Consider the following 24,680-nt stretch of genomic DNA (forward strand, 5'->3'; position numbering starts at 1 on the left):
GAGGCCGCGGGGTTACAGCACGACCGCACTCCGCGCTCACGGCCCCTGCATACCGTGGCCTACCCGCCCCGCATACACAGGATGCGTTCCGCACCGCGCCCGTGCAGCAGCCCTTCCTATGAACGAAGCTATGCTAAAATGCGTATCGGAGAAGGCAATAGCACGACGTCGTTGGGAAGCAGAACGAAAAAGCGTTTCCACGGTTCCCACGCCCAACGCTCTCGTCATACAGATACCTCCATGCACACACTCCTATCTCCGGATCATCCAACACCGCCCCGCGTTTCGCCATCTCTAATGAAACATTTATTAATTTAGGTTGACTGACGCCGGCAGAGCGCGCGCTCCAGCCGCCAGTGGGGCAAACGACTCGCACGCACTACAACCAACACGCGTTCACACACGCTCTTGGCACAGGAGCACCACGCACCGTGCCCGCTTTTAATGTTTTAGGCATTTGGTCCGTCGCTACAACACACGCTCTTGTCGTCCGTGGCACAGAGACCGCCCAGGGAGCAACTCACCCAACGCCAGAAAATACTCAACAACAACCATCTTCACCGCGCACCAAACACGGCGCTCGCACAGCTTACCGTACCAAATCGTTCCCACGCGCGACCCTGGTAGCGGCGGAATCACACAAATAGCAGCACTACCGTACTTCCACTGGTTCGTGCGCACGCCTTGGCAGGCACACACTCACACTTGCAAACAAAGATGCACACATACACGCACGTCGACGACGTACAAAGACTCGCCGACAGCAGGGCCAAAACCAAGGGCACGCATCCGCCGGTCGGCTTTCCATCTCCACTCTCCTTTCCTATCCATCCGCAAAAGAAACTGTTGATTAACAAACACGCCCGTACTTCCGACGTCCCGGGCGCAGCAAACCTGCACCTCTCCGTTAAGAACAAAAGGGAAACACAGCCATGCCACCGCCCGGCCTCATTTGTTATTGTGCGCGCTGCTGCACGCACGCACCAATGATCAGCGGTGGCCATTGAACTCCTCTGCCGCCGCAGCGTCCACCGACGGACTGCATCCCGAGTGGCCGCACTCCTCCCACAAAACCTCCCACACCCCTCCTACGACTAAACCGAAAACATTAGGGGAGTCCAGGCCACTCAAGCACCCGCCGAGTCCAACGCAAAGCCACAACGCATCACAGCATTCGGCTTCCCAACAGCACCCAAAGTTGCTACGCTAGCCTTGCTTAAGCCAGCGCCTCAGCAGCAAAGTTGCGCTCGCCCGTGCCCTGGCCGCCCCGGCCCCGGCCTCTCCCGCGGCCACGACCGCCGCGACCGCCACGGCCGCCCTCTGCCGGCGCGCCGCCGGCCGCGCCCTCACCAGCGCCGCCCTCGCCGCCGCCGCCACCTGCAGCAGCAGCAGCAGCAGCAGCGGCGCCGCCGCGACCGCGGCCCGGGCCCCGGCGGCGGGGCCTGCCGCCACCGCTGCGGCTGCCACGGCCGCCCTCCGCCGCGCCCTCCGCCGCGCCCTCACCAGCGCCATCAGCCGCTCCGTTCGCGGCGCCGTCCGCACCACCGCGGCCACGACCCCTGTTATCCAACAACGTGCACAGCCAGCCTCAGCGCCCCTGTCAACAGCTGGACAGCTGTCCGTGCAGAACATCGCGAGCCACCACACCCACCCACCACACCGACAGCGCCGCAACCCGCCGAAACTCACCTGCCGCGCCCCCGGCCGCGGCTGCGACGGCCCTCGCCGCCCGCGCCGCCCGCCTCGCCGCCCGCGGCCCGGCTGCCGCCTGCACCACCCGCGCCGCCGCCGCCGCCGCCGCCCCTGCCGCGGCCGCCGCGGCCTGCTCCGCGCTCCTCCAGCAGCTGCACCTCCACCTCATCAAGCACCAGCTCCTCGCCCTCAGCCGCGGCCGCGGCCTGGGCCTTGGGCTTGACCTGCGAGCAGGAAAGGGGCATGAAAAGCGGCCTTACTAGTATCAGTATCAATGTGATGCTGGTGCGTAGGTACTCCACGCGCAGTCCTGAAGGTGTCCCGCATACCCATGCACGCAACGCTCGCATGCACGCAAGGCTCGCATGCCCCACCTGGTCTGCGGGCAGCGGCGGCTGGTAGCCGGGGTTGGCTGCGTCCAGTCCGTCCAGGGACAGCGTGATGGTCAGTACCGACACGTTGCGGGACACCTGGGGGCGGCGGTACGGCAAGGGGTGGGGAGGGGGCGGCGGAGAGAATGAGAGGGATGAGGAGGGACGATGCAAAGAAACAGGGAGCGGAGACTTGAGAGCGCTTTGCGAATCCAGCACCTCCAGATGATCTGTTTACTTCTTCTCTACAGGTGACCTGTTGTAATTTTATACAGGGGGTAATTTTATACAGCCGCCCGTTCTCACTGCGTTCTCGGAGTTAGGGGCTGTCCTCCTGGACTTAAGATATTCTTGCCATACCCTATGAGCCTGTCGGGTCAGATTTGGGTTCAGACGCATGCCGATCACCCAGGGTAATTTTTGACACGATTCCACGCCGGGTTCATCTTTGTCAGCCCGACTCAAGCATAGCACGCACTAGTCGCCTTAATAATTCTTATACTTCATACAAATGAGTATGTACGCACGTCTTTAGGAGTTGGCACAACCTTTGGGAAACTCGCTGTCGGGATGCTGGCGGACATGAGCATGTAGTTGCTTCTGAGCTCACAGAGCACAACGGCGGCTTTAAACTACTTCTAGAACGTGAATGATTATATCAAGGAAGATATGCGGGCCTTCCATCACAATAAGACGCAACAAGATGCGCCAAAATGCACCAGTCGCGTGCGATGGCGCAAAAAGGGCTAAAACCCACACCAATCACCCTATGTGCTTAGGAGGTCACCACCCGGGGCCACCGGGGTGAAAGTTTGGTTGGGGCAGGTCCGTGGCCGGGCGGGCGGGCGATGCAGCGTGACCCACCGGTGCTTGCTAGGGTGTATAAAATTACAACAGTTTTCGGTTTCCCGTCCATTCACACCCATCCCCGGTGCCTTGAACCCTGTCCCATCACACACCCATCCCCGGTGCTTGGCCCGTACAGGCGTATACGTGATACCCGTGACCAGCCGTCCTAGGGCACTCATCTATACTAGTATACCATCCCACAGCCCAAAGCGCATGAGGAGAAGCCCGCACATGTAGCTGCTACGGCCCCACGAGCCGAAACTGTATAAAATTACAACGGGTCACCTGTACTCTACCCTGCTCCTGACCCCGCCCACCTGCATCGCACGACGCCACAAACATGAGCCTCTGCCCTCTAGCCCATCCCGCCCTCGCAGGATGGGCTAGCCCCCCCCCCCCACACACACACATACACACACAGCCACGCACAAATGATTTCTGTCTTAGTAGCTCTCTCTCTCCTTCTGCCCCTGCCTCCTGCACACACACGCACCGGCCCTGTGTCTCACCTGTATGGGGCTGAGCCCCTGCCCCTGCGCCTGCGTGTTGGGCTCGTAGTCGTCTGTGAGCACCAGGCTGCCGGTGGCCGTCAGCTGGTGCAGCCCGCCCACACGCCGCTTCACAACCTCGGCTGGGAGGGAAGATGGGGAGGGAGGATGAAAGGGAGGGTTGGGGAAGGTGGGGTGGAGGGGAGGAGAGGTAACAGCGGGCTTTTGGCTTGGCCAGGCCCCAGGGCAAGGCAAAGAAAGGCTGTGAGTCTGGGCCAGCGTTCTAGCACGCGGCCGGCAGCGCTTACCGATAGCCACCGTCTTGTTGATGGCCTGCGGGTTGTCGGGCATGCAAGCAAGGCAACAGGCGTGTGTGTAGCTGCAGTAAGAATGGGAGCCCGAAGCTGGAAGCGCGGTGTGGGCGCGCCCCCCAACCATGGTCTCCACCCGAGCCGGTTTTACTGCAGCCCAACCTCCCGAGAAACATGCAGTCCCACGCTCTCAAGCCATTTCATCAGCAGTTTCCGTATTACTTGTTCTTGGCCTGTTTGCCGCGGCAGCGGGAAAAAGGCAGCCCGCACCTTGCCCATGGCCTTGATGACGATCGTCCGGTGGCCCTTATCCGTCAACAGGCTCAGCGCATGAGACACATAGACACGGGGAGGCTCCGTCGAACGAATGCGGATCTGCGGGGAAAGTCCGGACACAAAAGTCGAGTGTCGCCACGGTTGTCGCGGTTCCCGTTGGCTCCCCGGACTCTGCGTAGCCTTGACGCGGCCGACAGAACCATGCTAGGCTATCAGATCCCCAGCACATCCGACTACCTTTGGTCACGACTGCCCGCTGCACGCACAAGCCTGCCGCATCGATTCCCAAAGTTCACAAGCAGCGCGCACCTCATTCTCCGCAATGGGGCCCTCATCACGGGGCTTGTGCACCCGACTGTAGTTCTCAAGCTTGCTGTCCTGTGGCCGCATGGCTGCTGTGCTGGAGACTTCCTTGCAGGCAACGGTGTTGTCGGAGAGTCAGCGGTTGAACCTCGAAAGGGCTACTGTGTATGCTCAAAGGCAGTGTACGCGTGGCAGAGGTGTAAGGACTCAGTCGGTTGCCGGAACGCCTGACGATCTTGTTGACGAAAGAACGTTTGTTGGACGCTTGGTCACAACTGCCTATGTGTTAGGCAAATGATGTTTGTGCGTGCAACACCAGTCCAGTTTGGTCCAAAACACCCCTACAGCGTGCCACATCGACATGGCTGGGAATGACGCTCCATGCAACACCTCAAACTCGCCTTGAGCTTTTCCCCTTGAACTTGTTTTTAAGATTATATTTATGTAGTCCCCACCGATGTCAGAATTAGAGGCCGAGCAGAGGAGGGAGGGCGCCAAACTCCTCTCCGCGGGCGACAAGTGGGCTTGCTGGCCTCGCTCGCAGCCAATTTTCGTGACGGGCATCGGGCCGCAGTCCCCTGTCGCTCGCATCCTTGGCGGAAACGTTTTCGACGCCAGCGGCTCGGCGGTCTACGTCGAGTGCCGCTGCCCCAAATGCACGCCGCTGCCGGCGCTTCTGCCACGCGACGAGGACGAGGCGGCCGACCAGCCAAGTGAGTGTTCGAGACGCTCTCTGGAGCTGGGGTCTGGGGTCTGGGGGCCTTCAGGAGAAGGAGGTGCCGCGTATGTGTGTGCGCCTGTGTGCGGAGGGCGTTGCGGTGAGGTGGGGGTGGGGCGCAGGGGAGGGTCTGCCCCCGGGCGTGTATATGATGGGTTGCCTCCGCCATCCCCCAAACCGAACGGAAGTGACAGCTGTGAATGCTGTCTGCGCGCGCGTGTGCATACCGGATGTAGCATACATATGAGGTGTGTGTTGAGAGAGACGAAACTACTATCATGTGCGCGCACAGCTCTCCCCATCGCCGCTGACTCGTTCGCAGTCACGCATGGTACTCCCGAGTCGTTTCCAGGCCTGTGCCCCTGTCCACGCGTGTGCACTTGTACGTGCTCTTACCCATACACACGCGCTGCCACCCGTCCCCACGTTAACTCACTATGAATGTGACCCCCGCGCCCTTCCACCCGACACCCAACGCAGCACGCATCTGGAACCTGCCGGAGTTCGCCTCCCACGCCAGCGAGAGGGCCATGGACGCGGTGCTGGGTCAGCTGCTGGCCAGGTGTGTGTGTGTGTGTGTGTGTGTGTGTGTGTGTGTGTGTGTGTGTGTGTGTGTGTGTGTTTGGGGGCGCCCGACTGCCCGGCCGCCCACGTGTGTCTGCCCACGTGCCTGCCCACCTGCAGCGGCATGGACAAAGACAAGGCCGCGCCCGCCCTGGAGCGATGTGCGCCGCACGTGCTGTACGTGATGGGCGTGCCCACACGTGCTACAGCCGGCGGCGGCGGTACAGGTGGTGCTACAGCCGGTGGAGACGGCGGTGTTACTTCGGGCCCGGAGGCGGGCGGTGGCGGCGGTGGTGGCGGTGGCGGGGGAGGTGTGCTGTCGTTGCACCGCTTCCTACAGCAGGTGCGTGTGGGGACACCGTGTGGGTGTGTGGATATGTGGTATCGGGACGTGCAGTGGTACCGGTATTGCGAGCATGTGACAGTGATGTAAGAACGTGACACAGCACGGTGTGGGTGGGCATTCGCTTTGTGATTACGTCACTCGACTTCTCACCGGCATAACCCCCACATCTCAACTTCAGGTTGGCGAGGCCGCTGGCGGCGCCAAGGCGGTGGGTCGTCGCCTGGGTGTCCTGAATTTCACTGAAGCTTCCAGTGGAACCGGCAGTTGCGGCAGCGGCAGTGCCGCCAGCAGTAGCAGCAGCACCAGCGGCGGCGGGACCGGCAGCAGCAGCAGTAGCGGCAGCAGCTCGCGACTGTACACCGCTCGCGTGACCGCGTTTGAGAAAGACACGGGTAGGCCGGCCGTGTGTTGTGTGTGTGTGTGTGTGTGTGTGTGTGTGTGTGTGTGTGTGTGTGTGTGTGTGTGTGTGTGTGTGTGTGTGTGTTTGTGTGTGTGTGTGTGTGTGTGTATGTGTGCTCACGTGTGTGTCATGTGTTTGTGTCCCAAACGGCCAACTGGGGGTCGGGAACCACTACCACACAGGCACGCACCCAGTCCTACTATTGCCAAGTGGAAACTCATCCGCCCCATGCCCCCGTCCCTGCATTGGGTTCGGCTTAGTTTGGGCTGGTATCTACACCCCCCCCCGCTTTTCCAACCATCCTTGCACCCCCCCCCGCACCGCCCCCGTTTTTCTTAGTTAATCATGACTGTACGACCACCACCACCACCACCACCACCCCGTGCACCGTCTGCAGGCGCGCTCCGCATCTCCTACGACCCTGGGCAGGAGTCCCGGCTGGCGGCGTGGCAGACCCACGGGGCCGCCGGCGGGGCGTCCTACGTGGACTACGGCCTGACACACCTGGCCCTGTGCCACGCGCGCCTGCTGCCCCGGTGGCAGCCGCAGCAGGGGGAGCAGCAGCAGCAGGGGGAGCAGCAGGGGGAGCAGGAGGGGGAAGAGCGAGGGGAGGAGGGAGAGGAATGGAGTGCGGAGGCGTTGCTGGCGGCGACGGCGGATCGGCCTGAGCTGAGGGGGCCGTTCCGGGGCTGCCTGCGGGTAGGTATTCAGGAGATGCAGTGTCTACGATCGTGTGTGTGTGTGTGCGGGCGTGTGTGCGTGTGTGGGTGTGCGTGCGTGTGAGAAGGTGGAACTCTATTTTAGAATGCACTGGAGGAAAGATTGTGGGTATGCGTGTGTGCGCGGGCGGGCGGGCGGGTTCATGTACCCGAGCCCATCGAGCAGTGGGGTGGCATGGGAGTCTTTAACGCACACCGCTCACCACGGCTGCTCCCCTGCCCCCTGCTTGCAGGCCGCTCCCGAGGATTGGCAGCCGCTACTGCCGGAGCTGCTTCGGCACGCGCGGCAGGAGCAGCAGCAGGAGGAGGAGGAGGGAGATGAGGAGGCCGCGGCAGTAGCATCACCGACGGCAGAAGCGGGACACGGCGGCGACGGTGCAGCGGCGGAGACAGCGGCTGCAGCAGCCGAGCCCGCCGCTGCCCCGGCCATGTCGACGAGGACTGCCACTGCTGCCGCCTCGGCGCAGGACGCCCCCATGCCCGAAGCCATGTTTGACCTGACATTGACCAGCCCGCCGCCGCTGCTGGCCGCCGCCGCGGCTGTAGCAGCGGATGCTGGCGCGGGCACGGGCGCGAGCGCGGACGCGGCTGTGGCAGCTGCCAAGGGGATCGATGGCGGCGGCGATGACAGCGTAGTAGCGGCGGCGCCGGACGACCAGGGGGCCGTGCGGCAGCCGCCGCTGGCAGGTGTCAGCGAGGGGCAAGGGCTGCAGGCAGCAGCGGCTGCGGCAGGGGCGGGGGCAGCGGGGGCGGACGCTGGAGGAAGAAGTCGCGGGGTTGCCCCCGCCGCCGAAGGTATATGCGAGGGGGGTGGTGGAGGCGGCGGCGGCGGCAGCACACAAGGTGGTGGCGTTGGCGGAGATGGCAGTAGCGGCGCTGTAGGGATGGAGGTGGATGCCCCGAGCATGACAGAGGCAGTAGCAGCAGAAGCGGCAGTAGCAGAAGCAGCACAGCCGCCGGCTGCGGCAGTGGCTGCGGCGGGTGATGGCATGGATGTGGACGTGGCACCAGCGCCCTCGGGCGACGGGGCGGCTGCTACTGCCGCCCCACTCGCTGCTGCTACTGCCACTGCTGCTGCTACTGCCGAGGAAGAGGTGGGCGATGAGGGGTGGCGCTTCGGTCTCCACCTGTGTGCCGCGGTCGAGGCGCTCGACACGGCCTTCCAGCGCTGCATGGAGGCCCAGCCGCAACCCCACGCCGCTGCTGCTACTGCCGCTACTGCCGCCGCCGGCGAGGATGGCTGTAGCAGCAGCAGTAGCAGGCAGCTGGCGGAGCAGCGGCTGGCGCTGTTGTTCGGGGCGGCGCTGATGGACGGGGCGCAGGTGCGAGAGGTGCTGCAGCAGCTGGCGGGGGCGGCGGAGGCAGGGCAGTAGCAGGGCGACGCATTGCGGGTACGGTGGATGCGATTCTGAAAGCTGCGCACGAGCACGACTCGCATCATCGTTCAATGACGTTGTAGGCGGCGAACCGGGGGGCTAGTAGCATAACTGCTGCAGCTGGCGGCGGCGGTGGCGGCGGTGGCCTGGGCTGGCAATAGCATGCGCAAGGCCAGGCAGAAAATAAATGCGGCTCGCGGGGGCTGTAGCTGCGAGTGTGGTGCTGTGTCAGGAGATCACAAGAGGAGCAAACACGCGTGATGCTGTGTCAAAACGGGATCGTGCGGTGTGCTGCGCTGTGCCGCTGTATTGCTGCACTGCTGCACGGCAGCGACAGAGCAAATGTGTGCGAATTGGTGCTGCGTAACCCATTGCTGCATATCCATATGCCTGTCACTCTGTCAGTCTTTCCCTGGTCGCGATACCAAAGGTGTAGAGCGAGTCCCACTCGCGATACGAGCTGCACGTGTTGCCGTGTTGGGCTCACGTACTGGCTTCAGCCTGCGGGCGGAACTGCCTGGGGGCATGACTGCAGCTGCAGATTCCGGTTCAGAATTCAAAGCAGCACACGGCGACACCGCGCCAGACGCATGAATTCAGTCGCTCTCACAAACGTCACCTTCTGTATCCGGGGCTTGCTACTTCTTAGTGCAAGTTCACATATGAATCACCGACCGCAGCCCGTCTCAGGCTCTCAGCATTGCCTCTCTTCATCTCTTGAGATGGCCCGCGCCGTACTTGGCGCAGTACACCGTGGTGAGTGGTGACGATGCGACGTGGCTGCGCTTACGTCTGCCGTAATGCCGCCAGCACCTGTGTGTTCCCGCTCCCGCCCACGGCCCACATCATTCCATCCCAGATCCAATCACACCTCGCACAAGGAGCTGAACAATGCTGCAATGCCGCGTCGCAGTCGTCATTATTTTCTTGCCTACTTAGCTACTAGCCTACCCTGACGGGCTGCACCTCTGACCCCACAAACCAGCAACCCGCTGCTGGCGGCCTGTCGCATGCCATTCGCCAATTGCGTGCCATTCGCCATTAGCCAATCAAGCTTGCCACACAGCTCTACACAGCCTCTACTGGCGTCTTATGCGTCCACGTTCGCAAATAGGAAGCACTTCGTTAACAGTGCCAAAGCGGCCAGATTCCTACCTCTGCTTCATCACCAACCAGCCGCTATGTGACCACACAATGACATTCGTCCGCCGGGGTGCTGAGTCTCGGCGGATGCTGGGCTTGAGAATGCCTGTCAAGTGCTACAACTCATTTTCCGCCGGCCGCCTTCCTAGCTGTCTATCTCGTCTACCAGTCTTCCACGTATGCATCTATCCGTCCACCGCCACACCGACCGCTGTGTGCGCCACCCGCTACGCGTGTCCACCGCTACTTGCGTGTGTGTGTGTGTGTGTGTGTGTGTGTGTGTGTGTGTCACCGGTGCCGCCGGTAGTCGCGCCCATCCCAATGCTCGAAAACATTATTTGCGTACGGCACCGCCCCCGTGATGATGTTGTACCCCGCCGGCTGTGTGCGCGTGCCGCCGCCGGGCGGAATGGCGGACGCCTCGGCCCGGCTGGGGCCTGTGAAGGCGGCGCGTGTGGCGGTGGTGAAGACGGCGGCAGTGGCGGCGGCATCGCCGGACGGGATGTCCTGGGGCAGGAGCCGGCCGCTGTCGCGGTGGCGGATGGGCCGCGCGGGGTCCAGGCGTGACAGGACATCGGGCTTGTAGTCCTGCTGCTTGGAGGTGCTGGGGAGGCAAGGCGAGCGAAGGAGGACACGGGGGCAAGGGGAGGGGGGGAGACGTGAGGGAGTGGCACGGCGGCAAGACACGGGGATAGGGGAGGGGACAGGGATTGGAAGGTGGGAGGTGCGGGGCTGGAAAAGAGGGAAACCAGGCAAGTTGGAGATGAGATGCCACGGCAAGCTCTTGTGGTGGGTATGGCCCTCCCCCTGGCCCTCCTGCCGGGCCCGTCAGCAGCACTATCCCCCTCCCGTTTGGCCTCAGGGCACACAATCCCCACCCCGCGCCGGGGTTTGGTTCTCGTAACCCTTCCCTCGCTCCGCGCCCCCTCCAGGCCCCTTCCCACACCGGCACTCACCTCCAATCGTTGGGGTAGTTGGGTCGGGGCATCTCTGATGTGGGCGTGGAGGCGCTCGCCTGGCGGGTGGGGTTATAGGGTGGGTGGTTGGCAGCGCACGGTGGGGCCTTTAGGTGTGTGTGTGTGTGTGTGTGTGTGTGTGTGTGTGTGTGTGTGTGTGTGTGTGTGTGTGTGTGTGTGTGTGTGCGTGCGTGTGTGTGTGTGTGTGTGTGTGTTAAACAAAGAATCAAACGGAACAAAATTCCGCCATACATGTGTGTGTGTGTGTGTGTGTGCGTGTGCATATGCGGAAAAGGATGGCGCGACCACTCAACAGAGAGAGCAGTGTGAGTGGGCGGCGGGGCCGTGGCCGAGCAGGAGGGCGCGGCACGGCACGGCACGGCACGGCGCGCCCATGGCATACAGACATGCGCACAGCCCCTGTCCCCCCGCGCCGGCCATGAGGCTTTGGACCCCGCCACCGCCCCTTCCGCCGGTCCAGGCCCCAGGCCCCAACTCATCCCCGCCCTGCCGCCGCCCCACCGCCGCTGCGTAAGCGGGACTCTGCTTTCTTTAAGCACCCAATGCACTCTGCCGCCCGCCGCCTGCTGCCGTCCCGCTGCTGCTGCTGCTGCTCAAGCTGCTTGAGCCCCTGTCGTCCCTCGCTGCATCCTCCACAGCACTACCCCCCTTGCCCGCCCCGGCTGCACCCAGCCCCGGCTGCGCCTCGAGCACAGGCCGCCGCCGCCCGCACCCATGCGTTCAACCACGGTCCTAGCCAAGACTGCTCACAGGTCATCCGAGCACCACCCGAAAGCCTACTTGCGCACACAAACACAGTCCCGGGCATTCTGCAACTCACCCCTCGCCGGTAGCCTGCTGGTGGCGGCATGTAGTTTGCTCGCTGCTCCGTCGCGGCGGACCGCGCCGTGCTACTGCCACCACCGCCACAACCGCCGCCGCCATATGATGCTATCGGCATACTCGCTGACAGCGAGGACGGGCCTGGCCCGGCTTCCCGCCCACTGGCGCTGCGGCCGGCGGCGGCGACGGCGGCGGCGGTAGTAGCAGAGGGCTGGGCGGGGGAGGGGGAACCCATACTCCAAGTGTTCTGTACGGTGGGTGGGGCACAAAAGAAGGTGATGTGCACGTTGACGGATATCATTTCACGTGATGATACCGGTGGCGCTGGTGCTGGTTACTGTTGGACGCGGGATTGAGGGCCAGTTCCCGGCCTGATGGCCAATACCCTGCCGGCCCGGCTTCGGCTGCCTACAGCTGGTTGCTCGCGCACACCCGCCCCCCATTACATGTCCCGCCGGGAGCTTTTCGATGGGCTCGCCGGCTCGGGCATGTGCTCCCCCCAGGCGAAGCTGTGTGTGAGCGTGTGCGGTGCTCTGGGTTCTGGCGGCACTCCGCCTGAACCAGCCGAAACCACCCGCGCGGCCTCCCGCTGCAGGCCCCCTCACCCCTAAGCACCGCTGGAGGGGAGGTCGCGCACCTGCATCACAAACGTGCCGGCGCCACGCGGCATAGCTTTGGCGGGTGTGCCCGCCGCTGGCAGTGCCTTCACTGCTTCCACATCGGCGCGGGACACGGGCGGGAGCTTGCGCGGCGCTAGCTGCTGGTGCTGCTCCACAGCCGTTGACGAGCCAGCCAGCTCCGAGTAGCTCTGCCCATGCTTCTTCCAAACATTTGGGTTACCTCGCGGCATTCCTCTGCCGCGCGGTTGCGTTAGTAGTGATGCAGGTAGTGATGCGATGAACTAGCACGCAGAGGTCGGATTGAGCACTCTTTGTCGATTAGGGGTTTTAGTATGCTGCCTCTAGTATGTTTCCCCTGGCGTGTACTCCAAAGCAGTAGATGATGTAACACGCGGGGTCGTCGCTTCGAACAACGACGATTGTGTCCAGTTGTATCTATAGATAATTTATGTTCCGTATGCAAGGCTAGAGCATTATAGGTTCTCGGGAGCAAACAGGGGAGGCGAAAGGGGCAGAGCTGCATGGGAAAAGCGATCCTCCATTCCATAATAAGAAGGGCTCGGGACGCCCGATAACTTACAATCAAACAACCAAAGCTTCCACTACACTCTTGCACTACACTCTCTGTTCCGGAACATACGAACGGTAGAAAAATGAGCACACTTGACAGCGCCTCGACGAGCGCGGCCACAATCGTCGGTTCCGACTGCTATATCTGCATGCAGGAGGGCACGCCCAGCCGCCCTCTGCTGACTCCCTGTGACTGCAAGGGTCGCCCGGTGCACCGCGATTGCCTAGCGCGGTGGCAGCTGCACCAGTCCGGAAAGAGGTAGGAGCTGCGGACGTGGATGTCGGCACGCGTGTGTGTAGACTGTTTTCGGAACCATTCCTGACGCGCTGTCACCTCCTCCCCTGTCCCCTCTCAGCGAGGAGACCACCTGCCGCTTTTGCTACAAGGCGCTGCCAGACTGGCGCCCGACCCTCTTGGGAGATGACAATTCCTCTTCGGACATCACCGGTCCCCGGCCCCTGCTTGCCAAGGTCATCTTCAACAACCAGGTTCACATCTTGCCCATTCTTCCGGGGCCGGAGGGCAAGGCAGAGTTCAAGCGGCGGGTCAATGAGCTATTCGGTCTCACGAACCGCATGTTCGACGTAAATTTTGAGGTCAAGGTCAAGGGTGAGTGCGCATAGCAATGCTGGACAGGTCCATGGGCTCTGGAAGGGTCGCTCGCGGTTCCGAGCTTGCATGCAAGTCGAGAATTCTGCCGACTGGGCACACAGGCACTCCCAGCATTCGTCTTGAATGCATTCGAAGTATACTTCTGATGTTGATAGTAGGCAGCACAGCAAATGGGCTAGGGTTCTTTCTGACGTGGCGATGGACCGCGCGCTTTGCGTCTATTCGCGGCAGTGCTTTCGGAGGCGCGGGCGCTGCGACTTAATCGATACAACATGCGCGGTGACAGGGTCAGATCGCGCGTTTACACCCCTCCTCCCTCCAGCGCCACCTTCCGCCCGGTCCTGCCGGCCCCGCTTGCACAGCCTCAACCGTTCACCCTCCCGTCGGCCCGCTGTATCTTCACCCACTCGCCCCGTGCACGCACCCCCGCTCCTAACAACCCCCTCGCTGCGTCTCCTGTCCTGCCCTCTCGCCGTGCAGAGGACAAGTACTCGCTGCAGGGCCTCAGCGCCTATGAGGCGGCCACGCGCTGTGCGGTCATGTCGGCCCGCCGCCCGTCGGACCCGCAGGAGCACGGGCAGCAACAGGAGCACGGCGGGAGCGCGCAGCAGGTGGACGGGGCCGCCTCGGCCTCGGCTGCTGCGGGCAGCCCCAACGCGGCCGTGCCGGTGTAACATACACATGTGTATATCACAGCCCCTATAGCAACTACGGCGGGCGTTTGTATCATTGGCGGCGTGCACGTACAGTATGTGTGAACCTTCAAACGGCTCTGAAGGGACGGACCTCTGCGCACGCGATGCGCTGGCGAGCGGTGGTGGTGGTGGTGGTGGCAGCAGCAGCAGCTGCAGCTGCGTTGGCACAGCAGCAGTGGCAGCAGCAGCAGTAGCTGCGGCATCGTTGGCAGCAGCTAGCTGTGCGACACCGGTGGTGGCCAGGCTGTAGCAGGCGCTGGGCTGGGGACGCAAACCTAGTGCAGGTGCTGCACCTGCAAGCCCGGCTTGGCCCAGCTAGCTGGTTTGTTGTGTACAACAGCCCGACGGCACACGTTTACTCAAATGTGGGCAACTCTGCAATTGTTATGCGTGCATGAACTGTTATCTGTTGTGTTGTGTGTGCGTGCGTGTGTTGTGTGGGACCTGAGCGGTCTCCTGCGTGTATGATGGCAGTGTGCAGTCCGTAGCTGTGCATGCGTGTATGTCTTCAAAATGCACTGTGTGTTTCTCAATTTCTTGCGGACTACGGACACAGAATTGCGGCTTTGTGGAGGCGGGTTACACGTGAATTTGCGGCTTTGTCTTCTTGCGTGCTTCGGGGCGTGGCGTGGCGATAATCGCAACCCGGTGGCACGCAAGTGTGTGCCCACGCCTTTTTGGCCTGCTTGATCCCTGCTGATCCTTGGGTGAAATCTTGGGGCAGCGGAGTCATGAGCCGTGCATGGGCGGTTTGGTTTTGACGGAACAGCACTCCACGCTTGGGACACACTAATCCTCTGCTCTTTGCCGGAATCAAGGCGGAGAGCAAAGGGAGGGCGTGTGCTGCTCAAACCGTCACTCCCTAGGGCTGGAGGTGCGGCGGGAGTCGGGGCGGCTTGCTTGCCTGCGTTGCTCTGGGCGTTTTGCCGCTGTGTCCGCGCGTGTGTGCCTCGCATTAGCCACTGCTGCCGCGCACTGACAAAACAGAGGATAGCTTTGACCTCAAGTGCATAAATGTTGGCGGATGTTTACGGATGATGGGTGATTGGTGCTTGCTGGTTGGGGAGGTGGGCAATGGGCAGGGCGCCTGCGTGGGCGCCAGCGGCTCTGGGGGAATGTGGCCGGTCGTGGAGGCTGAGTGCGAAATGACGCCTTCCCTCTGCTTTTGGGAGCGGCCTTGCTGCTATGACCGGGGTGTGTGTGTGCGTGTGCGTGTGCGTGTGCGTGTGCGTGTGTGTGTGTGTGTGCGTATGCGTTTGTGCATGAGGATACAAATGCATTGCTCACCAGAAGCGCTAGCAAATAGATTTGATAAGCCTAAGATGGCATCCGCACCTAGCAGCGGCCGAACACAAATGCCATAACGCAATTGTACGATTATGGTTGGCGTATGGGGTGGGGGGGAGAGTGAGAAGCGTCTGGCATTGTTGCTCAAGCGTATTGCGGCAATATTGGGGTCACGCGACTCATGACGGCTTGGGGTGATGCAATGCACCTGTGCCCGTACCGAGTGGAAGAAGATTCAGCGGCCGTGAGCGTGCTAGCGTGAAGAGCATGCTAGTCAAGGTGTGCGAGCCCGTGCCGTGAGCGGCGCGAGGTTGGTGAGATTAGGGGCGTACGGGCTGGAATGAGGTTCGGACCCTCGCACGCTTGATATGGTTGCGTTCTGTCACGACGGGGCTAGGGTCTATGCTGTATGCAGTGAACATCGGGAAGGTGTGAAGCAGGGCGATGCACAGTGCTACACAGGCGCAACTTGCCTGAGGTACGTGAGCTGGCATGGAGCGATGTGCACGGTGCGTTGGGCTGACGCAAGGGTCGCACACGAGGTTGTTTCTCGTGCGGCGAGCATTGTAACCCCTGGGGAGAGAAAGACCCTGCTCGGACTGTCCCTTGCTTGTTGTACGGTCACATGCATTCAAGCTGCGCGTAGCTGCTGCTGATGGGCAAGCGGCCCGGTGCAAGCGCCGGCAGATTGCCAAATCCTAGGAAGTCGACCACACCCTGAGCCGCCAGAGTTGCAGAGGGCCGACTCGGTTACACGCGGCTGCATGTTTGCACGAGCACTGCAAACACACCATCAGAGCCCCAGCTCCTCTATCTCTACCCACCAGCATACCAGCTCCAACAGCAGGGAGTGCCTCCAGCAACTGTAACTTCACTCAACTCTTAAGGCCCTAACCCCTAACACACCTTGCCGCAGCCGCCACAGCTGGCGCCCCTGCCCCTGACCTGCCTTGCGTGCCCACGCGCGCACACGCACGCTTGCTTGCCCCCGACTATCCCGCCGCCAGCCCACAGCCTGCGGAGATAGGGCTGCCACGCCGCTATCTAGTTGCTGCCGCCGCGCCCGCGCTTCAACAGGGAACGGCAGCGAACCTCTTACTTGCATCGACACGCAACCACCATCTCGCCCCCATGGCTTGCTTTGATTGAAGGCCATACGTTTCACGGCTGCCGGTCCTTGGCGCGGTCCTGGCCCTCACGCTTGCCAGAGCGGAATGCCTCCCCCACCTGGCGCAATTGTGCATGTGTGTGTGTGGGAGGGCAGGGGACATACCGTAGCAAAGGACAGTTCAGTGCGGGCAGTCAGGCGGACACACGGGCTAGGCACACCGATATATATAGGCAATGAGACACGTGACCAAGAAACATTTGGCGCCATGCGTATCACGCCCATAGCTAGCGCCAAGCCCTCACGGTTCACGCCCTCCCTCACAGCCCCAACCGGCATACCCGACCACATGCACGCCACAACGCGAACGCCGCCACACTGCTGTCCGAACCCACTCACCTCGCCCACCACCTCGCCCGCCGCACGGCCCGCCTCGTCCACCCCCGGCCGGCCGGTGGTGGTGGCGCTCAGCGGGTCAGTGCCGCCAGTGCTGCTGGCGCCGCTGGTGTTGGTGCTGCTGCCTGAGGCGGACTCGTGCGCGCCGCCGGTGGGCATGGTGGCGGAGGCGAAGGCGTCCGCGGCGCGGTCAGTGGCGGCCTGTCAAAGGGGGTTTACGGATTGGAGGATAAGTCTCAGGCGCAGTAAGGATGGGCCAGCAGACCCCAGCCATATAGGGATGCCCCACCCGATGTGACCGGTGGCGACGCCGAGTCGACGACACTTTCACACAACCCGACCCCCCACTTGCCTGCCGGGTCTCAGACACCGTGTCACGGGCGTTGCGCATTGTGTCCTGTGAGCGGGTGTGCGTGCGTGTCTTAAGAAACCAAACGAAAGCCCGCCCAGACGACGCGCGCGTGCGTGTGTGCGCGTGTGTGCGTGTGTTGTGTGCGGTGTGTGGGTGTGTTGTGTGCGGTGTGTGTGGGTGTTGTGTGCGGTGTGTGTGTGTGTGGGTGTGTATGGGAGGGGCCGTGGGGCTGTGAAAGGGGCGGGGGCCGCGGGGCAGCGGCCTGAAAGAATGCAGCTCCGAGCGTGAGCGTGCGTGGGAGACTGGGAGGCATCGTAAGTTGGCATCGGAGGGACAAAGGAAGGACAGAGCAAGGTGAAGCACCGATCGCCAGCAAAAGGGATTAAACCAGCGGATGGGACCAAACGGTACTTGTCTGTACTGTACCGGACTGCTCGACGCACCTTGACCGCCTGCGTGGCGCTGGCGGCGGCGTCACTGGCGGTGTGGCGGGCGTCCTCCAGCCCCTCCCGTGCACCCGCCGTGTATACGTTGGCGGTCTGCGGGGCCAGGGGGTAGGGGGGAGAGGGTAGGGGGGAGGGGAAGTGGGGAGGGGTGAGGGGCAGAGCGGAGAGAGCGAGTTACTGTGTACAATACACTTAAATCTGAACAGAGACCCAGGGGAGGGGAAGGCGAGCGCACACATAGGGGCGGATGGATTGGGGAGGTAGTAGATGGGCAAAGGGGCACTGAGGGACTGAGTGGTGCGTAATGCTCACTAAGCGTGTCGGTGGGACGGTGGCGCTCAGGCAGGTGCACACACACACACGCACACGTGCACCCCTCTCCCTCCTTTGCATTTCATCCTTACACGTGCACTGTACAGTACCCCCCGGGTTAATATGGTTCAGTTCTGGGGCTGCCCTCTCAATATCAGAAAACATCCCCCACCCCACCTGCTTGGCCCGTTCCTTGTACTCGGAGGCGGCGGCTTTGGCGCTGTCCACACCCTCCCGCGTGCGGCCCGCCAGCTGTGGGCGCGTGTGGCAGAGCAAGTGAGGAAACACGCAGGGCGTTGGAGAGTGTGGCGTTGAGGAAAGAGACAGGGCAATGGGGGCAGGGAATGAGGCGCCCAGCACGGGTACCCAGGTACACAGGTATCAGGCACACGCACACGCACACGCACACGCACACGCACACGCACACGCACACGCACACGCACACGCACACGCACACGCACACGCACACGCACACGCACACGCACACGCACACGCACACGCACATACACACGCACACGCACACGCACACGCGCACGCGCACGCGCACGCGCACGCGCACGCGCACGCACACGCACACGCACACGCACACGCACTCCCTATTGGGCTGGCTTACCCCGCCCATTCCCACGCCCCCACACGCCCCCACACGCCCCACATACACCCACGTTGTCCATGGTGTGTGCGGCGCTGTCAGCCGCGTGCTTGATGCCCTCCTTGGCCCTCTCCGTGGCGCTGTGGACCTGCGGGGTGTGCATGTGCGTGTGGATGTGGGTGTGCGCGTTTGTGCGCGTTTGCGTGTGTGTGTGTGTGGATGTGCGTGTGAAGCGGGGAGGACTGGAGGAGTTGGTACCATACTACCATGAGATGAGCGAAGTCGCACCACTGCGCTAGCTACTGCAGGTGCTGAGGGCTCAGAGCAGTGCATCGAGGCAACTGTGTGTGCGCCTCTGCCCTTGACGTACCCCTCGCAGCCCGCGCCCTTGACGTACCCCCTGCAGCCCCTACTGCCCCGAGCGGCCGCGCTTATGTGCACCCGCAGAGCCCGCCCCATCTTCACCCTGCAACCCACCACATAAGGCACACACGCACACATACATACACACATACGCGCGCGCACACGCACACACACGCACACGCACACACACACACACACACTATCCCCCGCCCTCACGCACCTTCTCCGCCACGCGGTCAATGGCGTCCTTCACGCCACTGCCGCCGCCGCTGCTGCCGCTGCCGCCGCTGGCGAACGCGGCCGAAAACAGCCTGCGCAGCGGCAAAACAGATCCACCCGCGCCTCAGCTATCACGAGCATCCGACTCAAAGAGCGTCAAGACACTATGGGTCACCACCCCGAGTTTAGACTTCAGACGCCACGGCCGCTATTCGAGGACCCCGCTGCGCAGCTCCGCCACACTCAGCCATTCCCTGCCCGGCTTTGCCTTAGCCCTTCTACGCCGCTTCAGGCCTCTTGCACTCACTTGATCGCGCCGGCAGGCGATGCTGCGCTGGCATTGGCCCCGGCGACGGCTGTGGCGGCCACACGGCGCGATAGCTGGCCGAACATGTTTTGTTCTGTAGCTTGAGGTAATGCTGTTCTTCTGTTGTGTTCCTATGGTTGTGTAACTATATGTATTTCAGGAAAGGAAAGAGCTTCAGAAAGAGCTTTAAGGAAGCCGCTCCGACCCACGGGCCGCTGGGCTGAATGACGCGGAGTCCTGGACCCCTAACCCCCCGCCCGGGCGCACCCCGCCCGCCCCCAGCTGCTCCCCCGCCCACCCCCGCCCGTACCCCTGCCTGCGCCCCAGGTGGTTACCTGCCCCCAGCTCAGCAAAGATGCAAGTCACGCCTCCTCCTGGTCAGCCTTGCAGAGCTGCCAGGTCGTGGATGGGTGTGCGGCTTTGCCGCCTTACGCCTCAGCCCACCAGCAGGACTGGGCAAGCTATAGTCCCAGGGCGGCGGCTTACAGGGGCATGCGTGCGTACGGCAGAAGCTGCAGAGACTGTATCTAGGGCGCGTGCGCGCGCAGCTATGTGCCCTCCGCGGCTATGCTACAATGCTACAGCCTGCTTGCAATCCACCGTTCAGCCACGCGTACAGCCTATTCTTAAGGGGCGGCGCCGCGGCCCAAAGGCCCCCAGCTTGTGAGGTGTCACCCTGGGGCTCCCAGGGCCATGTCCTTGGGAAGGTTCGGTTAGACAGGGGCAGGTTGAGGGGGACCAGGATCGGATGCGCACGGCACAGCCCAGCACGCGATGAGCCCGCCAAATTTTGACGAGCACTGCACTCAGCTAAGCTCCGGCATTGCTCTGTACACTTCCATTATATACTTACAGATTGGCAACCTCTATTGGCCACAAACAGACGAGCGATGAACGCAACATCTACGTGACCTCGCTAGCGCGCCTCACACTTACCCGCTTTTACGATGCAGACCTTGATGGCAGTAGGAGTACCTCATACGGCTTGCGAGCGGGATCTGGTTGCCAAAGGGTAGTCCTGAGTCTCGCGACATTCGATAGGTCATCTGGCTCCTGGTTGTTCTCGCGTCACGTGTCCCACACCGAGGTGCGCAGGGGCAAGGCGGCTACAAGACCCGGGGCATGAACATGTGGCGGAGGGGCGCATGCTTGCTCGGGCGGGAAGCTGGGGACCTGGCGGTCAGGCGCCGTGCTATCACGCTGCGGATACCGTCGTCGCCACCTGGTCGCCACGATGTGCTGTAGCCTTGAAAGCTATTCACACACATCCGGGTTGCATTGCCTGCGGCCTGGCCCCGTGCCATTGGCGCGTGTTGTGCTCCACACTCGGCCAAACGCAGACCCTCCAGAGCTGCACTGATGCTGCCTTACCCTGAACGGTGTATGCGCTGTTGGCCCAGCGCAGGTGGAGGTTATGAGGTAGGCGCAAGTTGAGACCGTGTGGCGTGCCCTGCACTCCGGTGGGCGCAGCGCCAGCTAGCCAGCCTAGGCCTGCAGAAGGCCAGCCTAGGCCTGCAGCAGGCCGGACGCGGTGTTTGCGACATCGACGTGCCCAGGGGTGTGCCTCTGCGAGCAGGTGAGGGGGGGCGTGGGAGCGGGGGGCTGGATGGAGGGTTTGGCGGGCGGGTGAGCAACCGACGCGACAGGAAGGCAGCCAGGGGCAGCGAGGGATGGCAGGCGCTGCAGGAGCAGGGCTGGCAGCGGAGATGCATTGGGGCAGCTGGCGCTCAGAATATACCGTAATATGGATAACGAAGTGCTTGCGAGTGAATGCGAATGCAAGACGCCGTCGCGAGCTCCAGGCTAGCAATAAACATCACGAAAGAAGTTAGTGTCAGCGGCAATGCGGTTACTTGTTACCTTCGAGACGAGACACCGGTGCGCGCTCCACGCTGCTCCGCATTCGGCACGCCAAACGGAGTCCGAGTGTCGTGGAGACTGCTGCCGCTTGCAGGGGCGGACGCGTTCCAGCTCGCAACTAGGCTGCTGCCATTCGCCGCGACAACGCGAAACCCACAAAATGCACCCACCTGGAACGGAGCCAGGCATCCGCGGGCGCCCATGGAGCATATGCGTGGGCAAGCGGAAAGAAACGGGAGAAGAAAGAAGCGGCGTGGCGGATGTCAGTAGCCGATGCCGGGCAAAGCTGCCGAGCAAGTGAAGCAGGGTGGCTGCCTAGCTGGGGCCGGGCTGATTAGAGGGCTGAACGGCGGCTGCACCGGGCGAGCTGTACTGGTAGTATGTACTGGCGCCGGCCAAGCGTGGTAAGTATGGGCGCCGCTGCATGGATCCCGCCCCCATGTGCCGCGGCGAGGCTGGCGACGATGCAGTGGCGTACAGCTGACAGCTGAGACGGACGGGCGCGGACCGCTGTGCGGTTCCCCACACCCGTCCAGGGACCGGCCCACGCACGGTGCAGCGGGGCCGGCCGGGTGGGGGAACCGTGCTGACAGCTGAGTGGGCGGCGGGCGGAGGGCTGGCCGAGCTCGGTGCGTGTCCACGGCATGTACCCGAAACCGCTGAAAAGCCAAACCAAGAAACAAATTCTCCAGAACCAAATAACCAAGGTGTAAGACGACGACGACCCGTCCGCGCAGTGCTGCAATCGCGTGCATGCGGCCGCGTGAATGCTCAGGCTGCACCCGCAAGCGGGAGGCTCGCCAGTTCCAAACGCTCGAGGGCGGAACCTCGAGTGGGTCCCTGCCACTGGGCAACAGATACCGGCGTGAACTTGCCGGGGCCCAGGGGCGATTATCCCTGATACGCCCTGTTAACGAAGTGCTTGCGAGTGAATGCGAATGCAAGACGCCGTCGCGAGCTCCAGGCTAGCAATAAACATCACGAAAGAAGTTAGTGTCAGCGGCAATGCGGCAATGGATATCCAATGGCACGGTGCAACAGATGGCGGGACAAAGCGTTGGGATGGAGGACACGGAGGAAGGGGTTTGCTTGCTGTTGTTGCTAGCGGTATTGAGGAGGAGGTGACGGCGGTGATGCTTTTGTGCGTCGGCTGCTTTACGCTACGATTTTGATTTGCCATTGGCTTTGGTTTTTTTCAGCGCAGCTACTGTAGGCCTGAATATAGAGAGCCAAAATCACCGATTTGTCATCCAGGTTCAGAGCTAGAGCCCCGCAACCCGGGGAGGCAGCGCGAGAGTGCTGTGGTCCTATGGCTTAATGGATAAAGCGCCGGTCTACGGAGATACACGTTGACAACCGGAGATTCCAGGTTCGATCCCTGGTAGGATCGTTTTGGGCTCTGATTGAACGTGCGTGAGTGCCACAGAGCTGCCTCTGTAAGCCCGCAATCATATGTTTTGGAAATCCGCCTATATCCGCCTCGCCCCGCCAGTTACCCCGCCAGTTACGTTTGAGGCCGTGTTAGGGGTGCTGAGCAAAATCGCGCGCATGCCCGTGTCCATGTTTGGTCGGGCGGCCGCGGCGTCGGCTTATGCTTTGGGCAAGGTCCTGTATCATTTGGAATTTGCGGGTCTTCCCCAACTATACGTTGTTGACCGCCTGCTAGCCAGGGTAGCGGCGGTGGTGGACCGGTGGCTGTCGCCGGCCCAGTTTGATGCCAACCCCCAGGCACGCCCGCCTGGCCTCTCCATTGAACTTATGCAACTGCCTCCGGCGGTGGGGGGGCGGGCCTGTTACCGCTGGTGCCGCATGTGAAAGCCCTGGACTCGCGGTATGGTGTGTGTTGGGTGTGTGTGGTCTGCTGCCGTACGTGCCCCCGTGGACCCGGGTCGTGGCGGCGTGGCTGCGCCAGGTGCACCCGGCGGCAACGCCCCTGCGGTTGTTGGTGCGGGGAGCCGCGGACCGTGTGCTAAATAAGCCGCTCACCCCGGCGGGCAAGCCGTTTGCGCGTCTGCTGAAGGCCATGACTGAATTGCCCGCGGTGACTCTTGTGGCGCCGCCCGAGCCAGGCGCGTGGGTGAGTCATGTGCCATTGTGGGCTAACCCGGCGCTGTGTGAGGACGGCCGCACGTGGGAAGTGGCTTTCGCGGATTTGTTCGCTCTGCCGGGACTGGCGTGTGGGCCAGCTGGTTGCAGCGCATGACGGCCTGAACGAACTGCGGCAGGCATGTACACGCCCTTGGGCGTGGGGCTCCCGGTGAAGCGTGTGAAATGTATGTGACTGCTGTGTGGCGCGGGTGCTGCACTGGAGTACGCGGGCGCGCCTGCCGTCGCCCCTGCCGGGGCCGGCGTCGCCTCAACAGGCGGCCGACCGGTTTGCGGCGGCGGTGGCCCTTCTCCCCGCTGGCTGGGCTGCCGCCGCGCGTGCGGCCCAGCTGGCTCGGGGGCCTGCCGCCACGCTGCCTGAAGCAAGCGGCAGCGGGGGTAGGGCGGGGCGGCATGCGAGTGGTTCTGTGCGTGCGCGGGTGCGGCGTGGCGGCGTGGGCGTGATCACATTAACGTGAGCCGGATATTGGCCGGATGAAGGTCTGCATGCTGTGTGCTGAGATGGCAGCTAGCCTGGTTTTGCTGAAAGACTCTCGTTTCTTACTTCATTGTGCAGTCAGGCAGTAGTGTTAGTGGGTAGTCAAGCGTTGGCTTAATGGGCTGGTTGCCTTCGAGGTGCTTGGTGGTGTGTGTGGCGTGGTGCTGGGGCTGCTGGTGAGCATTCGTGTGTTGGGTCGTTCTCCGGCCATTTTGCATAAGTGGTGGTGTCCCTTGCCTGCGGGGGTTGCAATATGTGTGCGACGCGGGTGTGTCGGGGGTGGAGGCTGCCCTGGCGGCGGGGGCCTTCGTGTGCACCTTGGCCCGCTTGTGGTCGCTGAAATGGGAGAATCATCACAAGGAAGCACTGTGGCGTGTGGCCGCCAACGCTTGCTGGGCGTTTCCACGGCATGCTAGCGAGCGGGCGCGAGGCGTTGCTGTTGACCCGTGTTGGGCGTGTGGGGTTGACATGCAGGATGGGGACCGGCGTCGCTGGTTTTGGGACTGCACTGTTGCGCTGTCCCTGCGGGAAAACATGGGGATGGCTATGGGTTTCATGTCAGAGGATGCTCTAAGTGCCTTCTCTCGTGAGGAGTTGTGGTTAATGCGCCCGCCTGCGGGGCTTGCGCCACCTGTGTGGGATGTGGTGTGTCTCGCTGCTATGTCTGCCCTGGACTTTGGTCGGCAGCGTGTGGTTATGGCCGGGCTGGCGACCCGGGTGCTGAGCATTGGACTTGCTGTCGTAGCTGACTTCTGGGGTCGTCTCCAGACGTTTGTGACTTTGGGTATCAGGCCAAAGGGTTGGGACACTGTGCCGTCTGCGCATCCTTTCCTCTCTCGGGCTGTTGGTGAAGGCATGGTATTGCGCTTGCCGTATGACGCTGATTCCCCGCCTCCCTCGCCGTGAGAGGTTGTGCGTGGTTGGTGGCTTTGTGTGTGGGCAGGATGCACGTGTGGGCGACCGTTCTAGTACCTGGACGCTTGCGCCCTGGTTAGTGCGTG

At 62.6% G+C, this 24,680-nt stretch overlaps 5 protein-coding genes across 5 annotated transcripts; 2 read left to right on the forward strand and 3 right to left on the reverse strand.

Annotated features, from left to right (window-relative positions):
• Nucleotides 1–4,606, reverse strand: CHLRE_09g409500v5 (uncharacterized protein). The gene is made up of 7 exons (XM_043066240.1): nucleotides 4,297–4,606; nucleotides 3,982–4,086; nucleotides 3,709–3,733; nucleotides 3,422–3,543; nucleotides 2,067–2,162; nucleotides 1,690–1,916; nucleotides 1–1,559 (listed from the first exon to the last, which is right to left on the reverse strand). Exons 1-7 carry the CDS (start codon nucleotides 4,375–4,377, stop codon nucleotides 1,217–1,219), a joined length of 999 nt encoding a protein of 332 aa, XP_042921536.1. The 5' UTR covers nucleotides 4,378–4,606; the 3' UTR covers nucleotides 1–1,216.
• A 110-nt stretch (nucleotides 4,607–4,716) lies between these two features.
• CHLRE_09g409550v5 (uncharacterized protein) lies at nucleotides 4,717–8,908 on the forward strand. Its single transcript, XM_043066241.1, has 6 exons — nucleotides 4,717–5,003; nucleotides 5,489–5,570; nucleotides 5,693–5,915; nucleotides 6,097–6,310; nucleotides 6,716–7,017; nucleotides 7,271–8,908. The coding sequence occupies exons 1-6, from the start codon at nucleotides 4,748–4,750 to the stop codon at nucleotides 8,408–8,410; spliced, it is 2,217 nt and encodes a 738-aa protein (XP_042921537.1). The 5' UTR covers nucleotides 4,717–4,747; the 3' UTR covers nucleotides 8,411–8,908.
• Nucleotides 8,909–8,948: 40 nt separating this feature from the next.
• CHLRE_09g409600v5 (uncharacterized protein) lies at nucleotides 8,949–12,426 on the reverse strand. Its single transcript, XM_001696727.2, has 4 exons — nucleotides 11,993–12,426; nucleotides 11,354–11,602; nucleotides 10,513–10,571; nucleotides 8,949–10,160 (listed from the first exon to the last, which is right to left on the reverse strand). Exons 1-4 carry the CDS (start codon nucleotides 12,203–12,205, stop codon nucleotides 9,845–9,847), a joined length of 837 nt encoding a protein of 278 aa, XP_001696779.2. The 5' UTR covers nucleotides 12,206–12,426; the 3' UTR covers nucleotides 8,949–9,844.
• Nucleotides 12,427–12,556: 130 nt separating this feature from the next.
• Nucleotides 12,557–15,722, forward strand: CHLRE_09g409650v5 (uncharacterized protein). The gene is made up of 3 exons (XM_043066242.1): nucleotides 12,557–12,804; nucleotides 12,902–13,155; nucleotides 13,639–15,722. The coding sequence occupies exons 1-3, from the start codon at nucleotides 12,629–12,631 to the stop codon at nucleotides 13,830–13,832; spliced, it is 624 nt and encodes a 207-aa protein (XP_042921538.1). The 5' UTR covers nucleotides 12,557–12,628; the 3' UTR covers nucleotides 13,833–15,722.
• Nucleotides 15,723–15,878: 156 nt separating this feature from the next.
• On the reverse strand, nucleotides 15,879–19,386 carry CHLRE_09g409700v5 (uncharacterized protein). Its single transcript, XM_043066243.1, has 8 exons — nucleotides 19,236–19,386; nucleotides 18,930–19,020; nucleotides 18,420–18,494; nucleotides 17,932–18,006; nucleotides 17,440–17,535; nucleotides 16,997–17,041; nucleotides 16,648–16,845; nucleotides 15,879–16,367 (listed from the first exon to the last, which is right to left on the reverse strand). Exons 1-8 carry the CDS (start codon nucleotides 19,319–19,321, stop codon nucleotides 16,302–16,304), a joined length of 732 nt encoding a protein of 243 aa, XP_042921539.1. The 5' UTR covers nucleotides 19,322–19,386; the 3' UTR covers nucleotides 15,879–16,301.
• Nucleotides 19,387–24,680: the final 5,294 nt, after the last annotated feature.

This window comes from Chlamydomonas reinhardtii, chromosome 9, assembly GCF_000002595.2.
Source record: "Chlamydomonas reinhardtii strain CC-503 cw92 mt+ chromosome 9, whole genome shotgun sequence".
In the NCBI taxonomy this organism is placed as follows: domain Eukaryota; kingdom Viridiplantae; phylum Chlorophyta; class Chlorophyceae; order Chlamydomonadales; family Chlamydomonadaceae; genus Chlamydomonas; species Chlamydomonas reinhardtii.